The 6,229-nt window shown below is 57.2% G+C and overlaps 1 protein-coding gene across 2 annotated transcripts; it reads left to right on the top strand.

Moving 5' to 3' along the window:
• The first annotated feature begins 959 nt into the window (after positions 1-959).
• LOC126645908 (green-sensitive opsin) lies at positions 960-5,352 on the top strand. Of its 2 annotated transcripts, none has more exons than XM_050326752.1 (5): positions 960-1,402; positions 3,133-3,301; positions 3,641-3,806; positions 3,918-4,157; positions 4,338-4,562. In XM_050326752.1, the coding sequence occupies exons 1-5, from the start codon at positions 1,042-1,044 to the stop codon at positions 4,467-4,469; spliced, it is 1,068 nt and encodes a 355-aa protein (XP_050182709.1). In that variant the 5' UTR covers positions 960-1,041; the 3' UTR covers positions 4,470-4,562. The 2 variants fall into 2 exon arrangements, with proteins under 2 accessions (XP_050182709.1, XP_050182710.1); XM_050326753.1 differs by lacking the exon at positions 4,338-4,562 and adding an exon at positions 5,199-5,352 and having other exon boundaries at positions 1,042-1,402.
• Positions 5,353-6,229: the final 877 nt, after the last annotated feature.

The following is a 6,229-nucleotide window of genomic DNA, read 5'->3' as shown; positions in this document are numbered from 1 at the left end:
TCTTTCCATCTCACTTGCTCTCTCAGATTGGGCAGGTCTCTCTGCACCCTTTCTGGAGGGAATTCAGAACATCACTGCTAAGTCCTTTACCCTCTGGCACAACCAGGGTGTGGTTTAGGGTAACACAACCAAGACCTGCCCCAAAACGCTGTGTTTACCAAGACTGCAGCCTCTGGGATGGGAAGTGGTTTCCCCTCCTGCCTTTGCCCATCTCCTCTCACAGAGGTGGCCCTTGGCCCTGCCAGCAGAGCCTGGATTTGCTCCCTGATGGGGACATGTATCCACATCAACAGCCCCCACACTGAACCAGGCACCCAAAACACAGAGCTAAGCCAATGACTCAGACTCACAGAGCTCAATCCAGTCTTTCCCCAGTGATCTCCTCAAGGTCAGTGGGGCAGAACTGGGCACTCTCTGGTCCCCAAATCTTCTCATGGGGTCCTTCAGCTGCTCAGGGACACCCCAAGGCCTGTGATACACTCTGGACCCCAGAACGGCCCCATTTCCATATCAGTCACCCAAAATGGCCGCTCCCAAATTCCCCACTGCTTCTCCCACTTTTGCTCCTCTTCCCAAGGGCTCCCCACCCCATCCTTCCTCCCCCCAACTCCTTAAACAATATTAAACACTTAATGGCAATTAATACTCTTTAATGCAGGTTTTGGGGCCAACTGGCTGCTTAGAGGGTGCTTAAACCATCAACCCCTCTCAATCCCGTTGTCCCTGTCACACAAAGTTAGCCGAGCCCCTCGTCAGGCCCCCCCCGCGCTCCCTCCAGGAGGCCCAAGGGTATAAAAACCTCCCTGGCCCACGGGCAGCGCCAGCCCCCGGCACGGCACAGGGGCAGCCACCACCTCCCGTCCCCTCAGCTCCCGCCGGCCCCAGCTCCCTCATTTCTTGGGCTGGGGGGCAATCCTTTACTGGGGGATTTTTCCACGTTGGGAGGGGCGGCGCCTCCCTTTTTTTCTTGTTAATTGGGGTTGAAGCGAAATTGATTAGAGAAAACCCCAAAGAGAGAGCAGCTCCCGCGGGGTTGGCAGGATGAACGGGACGGAGGGCGTCAATTTTTACGTGCCTATGTCCAACAAGACCGGGGTGGTGCGAAGCCCCTTCGAGTACCCCCAGTACTACCTGGCCGAGCCCTGGAAATACCGCATCGTGTGCGTCTACATCTTCTTCCTCATCTCCACCGGCTTTCCCATCAACTTCCTCACCCTCCTGGTCACCTTCAAACACAAGAAGCTCCGGCAGCCACTCAACTACATCCTGGTCAACCTGGCGGTGGCTGATCTCTTCATGGCCTGCTTTGGCTTCACCGTCACCTTCTCCACCGCCTGGAACGGCTACTTCATCTTCGGCCCCACCGGCTGTGCCGTGGAGGGCTTCTTCGCCACGCTGGGAGGTAAGGGCTGGGCTGGGGGCCTGGGGCTTGCTCCTTCAGGGCTTTGGGAGCCCAGTTCCTGCCCTTTACCGTGCCGTCCCGCATCGCTGCCTGGGGCAGAGCTCGCCGTGCAGGCACTGCTTCCCTGCGCCTAAAACAGGGGAGGAAAACAGATTTATGCATGTTTGACCCTGATCCCAAGAAGCTCCCACCCCATCACCAGCCAGGCAGCGGCAACGAAAGGAACCCTGGGAAGGGATTGCTGGTTGCAGGATCCAAGCTGGGGTCACCTGGCCACACTGGTCAGTGCATTGATGGGGTCTCACACCAAGGTGGCTCTCAGAGACCCCCCAGGCACGACCACACCACATCCCTGAACCAGTGCCAAATATCTCGGGCCAAGCACAGGGCTGGACTTGATCCTCTTAGAGGTCTTTTCCAACCTTAACGATTGTATGATTATTTCTTCACCAAAAGGCTTCCCTTTTTGGCAAAAATGGAGGGTTCAGAGCAGGAAGAGATATCCCTCACGAAGGGAACCCCATGGAAGAGGTACAGCGATGGAGAGGGCTCACAGCTCATCTAGAGGCAAAAGGAAGACACAGCAGCTCTTAGCCAGAGAGAACAGCAGTGGAGGGGGAGGAGGACCCAGGGTGGTTCCCCAGGCTCCGCAGCAGGGGCTCAGCTCTGTCCTAGTTGCACCAAATTTGGGTGCCCTTGAGAGCTTCCTTATGGCATTTCTCAGGGACACAAGTGCCACCAACACTTCGCCCCTGCAGAAAGCCCCGTGGAAAACAGGGAGAATTCACTTGGCACCCGGTGCCCACACAGCCAGCCAGGCCCACACAACACCTCGTGATGGATCTGACAGCCAACAGTCCTTGTTACCGAGATCCAGAACCACCACAAGGACTTTGCTTTCCTCCCGCTAAACAGGGCGATTTCCCACAATGACGCTGATCTGAAAATACCTACATTTAAAAAATACGGATATTCTGACAGGCAAAGGCAGCTAAATTTGCTGATCCAAGCCAAGGAAGGGTTTAGTCTTGGGGTCAGATGATCACACAGGTCTGCACCATTTCTGCTGAGTGAGCCTGGGGGCTCCTAGGACAGCGTTATTTGCCTCTCCAGTGTTTGCATGTCTCAGAGAAGGAGGAGACTCCTGTTCACAGGGAAGAAAGTTGGATGGGAAGCAGTCTCTGTGCGAGCAGCAGGTCTCCAGCGAATCCCAGCACAGGGTGTAGTTATCAGCAGATTATCACAGCTGGGGGCATTAGCAGGCTTACAGCACCACTAAATGCTCCCAATCCCCCAAAGTTTAATTATCCCTCATAAATACATGTGCACGCATGCCCACCCACACAGCCCCCACACCCCTCCCCCTGATGCAGCGGCAGCAGAAGGCTCAGGAAATACACATTTAAAGGGATCAACAGGTTTGGAGGCATCTGGCATCCTCACCGGAAACTGTGCTTCCTCATGCCCAGGTGGGATTCACCCCCTTGATTTTTAATTTATTAAAACCCCACAATGATCCCTCCTCTGCCACCAGCGTCTCACTGTGGTGCACACACCCCTCGGCTCCCAGAGCCTCTGCACGTTACGGGTGGGAGATCCCCAGTTACCTGTTAGGATGCTGATAATCCCATGCTGATCCCCAGCCCCTCGGTTCCCTCTGCTCTTCTCCACAACCACAAGGGGAAGATGAAACCCGGAGGGGCTCTGAGTTCTTCCTGTCCCTCCCGCAGGAGAGGTGGCCCTGTGGTCCCTGGTGGTCCTGGCCATAGAGCGTTACGTCGTCATCTGCAAACCCATGGGCAACTTCCGCTTCTCCTCCACCCACGCCCTGCTGGGCATCGCTTTCACCTGGATAATGGCCCTCTCCTGCGCCGCTCCTCCCCTCTTCGGCTGGTCCAGGTGAGTGGGAGGATGCTCAGCAGCAGCAGCAGCTCTCAGCATCCCTCCATCCGCGGTGCCCAGCCCTGGCAGAGGGAATTAAATATCCCACTGCTCGTGGGAGGCAGGGAGCGCCACAACAAGCCCAGGGCAGCACATTGGCATGGCTGGTGCCAGCCCTGCAGGAGCCGTGGGCTGCAGAGCCAGCAAGGCCCGGGCACAGGGCACAGAGGAGCCCACCCAGACCGCACGGGCCACTCTTCCAGCATCCCCCATCCCCAGGGAGTCTGGTCCTGAGGCTGAGCCCTCTGTCACCCCAGGGAGGGTCCAGGTGCAGATGCCAGCCTTTCTCCCTGACAGGTACATACCGGAGGGGATGCAGTGTTCCTGCGGGCCCGACTACTACACCCACAACCCCGAATTCCACAACGAGTCCTTCGTCCTCTACATGTTCATCGTCCACTTCTTCATCCCCGTCATCATCATTTTCGTCTCCTATGGGCGCCTCGTTTGCAAAGTCCGAGAGGTAACGTTGGGAGGGGCCTGACGGGGCCAGGCTGGGCAGCTCGGCAGGAGGAGGGCGGTGGTGCAGGGCTGGAACGCTGCAGGAGCCCCTCACCTCTCACTGTGCCCACAGGCAGCTGCCCAGCAGCAGGAATCAGCCACGACCCAGAAGGCAGAGAGGGAGGTGACACGGATGGTGATCCTCATGGTGATGGGTTTCATGCTGGCCTGGACGCCCTACGCCGTGGTGGCTTTCTGGATCTTCACCAACAAGGGAGCGGAATTCACGGCCACGCTGATGGCAGTGCCTGCTTTCTTCTCCAAGAGCTCCTCCCTCTACAACCCCATCATCTACGTCCTCATGAACAAACAGGTGAGATGCCCCATGGCACGTAGGGTGAGCCTCTGCCCTGGGCTGACCAGCACATCTGGGGTCACCCCAGTCACTTTGCTCCTCCCCAGAAGGGGTTGAATCTCACTCTGGGGGCAGCAGCCAGTTCAGGGGCTGTGGGGGGCTCTTGGTGCCATGTTCTCATTTCTCTCCCCTCCTCAGTTCCGTAACTGCATGATCACCACGATCTGCTGCGGCAAGAACCCCTTTGGGGATGAAGAAACCTCCTCCGCCGTATCCCAGAGCAAAACCGAGGTCTCCTCTATCTCCTCCAGCCAAGTATCACCTGCATAGACCATGGACAGTTTGAACTGGGTTTGACCTGCCGAGCTCGGGGACTAAAACAAACAGCCACACACCCACTCGTGCCCCGACCCCCTCCCCTGCACAAGAATTTGGCTGTGCACGTCCTGCCGTAGCGACCCCCGTGCAGACCCCCCTGCACCCCCCTGAGCACACAGGGCACTCTGAGCTCCGCCCCACTGTCACAGGGGGACCCCAGGGCCCTGCCCCAGCTGCCAGGGCAGGTCACCTTAGGGGACTGTCCCCCCTGCTATGTTCAAATCGTGTCCAAAGAGCAGCGGTCAGTGAGAAACCCCAAACTGCAACATTTCCCTCCCTGAAATGTGCTCCCCAGCCTCCCCCTTACCTGGGCTCAAGGGAGCGCCACAGGAGCATCCAGCCCTCATTTGCAAGCACCAAAGGATTCTGACGAAACGCCATCTGAAGCCTCTGGGAGCAGGACCCCATGGCCAGGGTGGCCCCGGGTGCCCCTAGGCCAGGCCCGAGCCCGGGGTGTGCCAGAGCCACGCTCCCACCGCCAGGAATCGATACCCACCATCCCATAAATCAGCAGAACAAACGGAGCCACGAGCTTCGCCTCCAGCCCTGCTCCCTTCTATCCCCAAGACAACGCTGTAGATATATTTTTTTTGCCTTGGAACCTGTAAATATTTGCTCACACACTTTGAAGTCTCTATCTTTCTCAGCCCTTCCCTTTCTCCTCCTCCTCCCAACTCTGAGGCAGAGAAACCACCTTCCACCTCTGCTCCAGCTGGACACGCACGGCCAACCTTGGAGGGTGGGGCTGGTACCCGAGCGCTTTCCTGTACATATTTTATAAATAAATAATACTGTGTCAGCACAGGGACATCTACAGAAAAGAAGTAGGGATTAAAAAATAAGAAATAAACAGAAGCAGCACAGAGAAAACCACAGATGCTCAGTCCTTGTCCTTTCTCTTGGACTGCGGTGACAAGATGCTGGTGGCCAGCTGGGCAAATGCGATGCTGCTGTCGGGGACACAAGCCCAGAGCTGTCCCAAAAGCCATGGAAGGGGGATCTGTGGGTCAGACCAGCCCAGATCAGGGGGGGAGAGCAGAGACCATCCCCACAAGGTGACAGCCTCATTAGCTGGAGAACCAAAGGGGTTTGGAGGCAAAAAGAGACAGGAACAGGGCACAGCTGGTGCTGCTGCTGCCCCACAGCCCTCACTGCCCAGCCCACCAACAGCCACTGCTTTTCATCCTTTAATATTTGAGATTTCCCCACGTAGCCTTAAATAAAACTTCAGCAAAGAGCTTTTTGCAGAGTTCAAGTTCCCCTCCCTGCGGGGCCCTTCCAGTCAGCGTCGTTACGGAATTGGCAGAGTCAGGGAAAAATCGTTCCCTGTGTCAGTGAATTCGTTATGGAGCGGCTGGAGAGCAATCCTGAGTCCCATCCCTGCCAGGCCCTTGCCCTCCAGCCCTCCCTGCTCAGCTCACACCTGCCCCTCTCAGGTGTTATTCCTCCTTTTTTGATCCAAAGCAACCAAAAGCAGTGGGAAGCCCAAGGCTCGTCCCTGCAATGGGAACACAGGGATACAAAACACCTTTTGCACCAAAGCACCAAGCCCTGGGGAGGGGAAAGGGTGCAGACCCCAGCCCTGGCTCTCCAGGCACCCTCCTGCCTCCACACCCTGCAGGACTGGACCTGACCACCCAAATTCGGGGCTGCCAGCCAGGCCCCGGTGCTGGGCCAGCACAGGAGCAGGTCTCACACCACTCCTGCACCAC

This window comes from Myiozetetes cayanensis, unplaced genomic scaffold, assembly GCF_022539395.1.
Source record: "Myiozetetes cayanensis isolate MyiCay16 unplaced genomic scaffold, myiCay2020 scf32, whole genome shotgun sequence".
Taxonomy (NCBI): Eukaryota; Metazoa; Chordata; class Aves; order Passeriformes; family Tyrannidae; genus Myiozetetes; species Myiozetetes cayanensis.
Note: the sequence above shows the minus strand (reverse complement) of the source record. Positions and strands in the feature narration are given on the sequence as shown.

Coding starts and splice junctions, on each gene's coding strand:
- LOC126645908 (XM_050326752.1), top strand. CDS start 1,042: ATGAACGGGACGGAGGGCGTCAATTTTTACGTGCCTATGTCCAACAAG. Junction 3,302..3,640: donor CCCCTCTTCGGCTGGTCCAG/GTGAGTGGGAGG, acceptor TCTCCCTGACAG/GTACATACCGGAGGGGATGC. Junction 4,158..4,337: donor ACGTCCTCATGAACAAACAG/GTGAGATGCCCC, acceptor TCCCCTCCTCAG/TTCCGTAACTGCATGATCAC.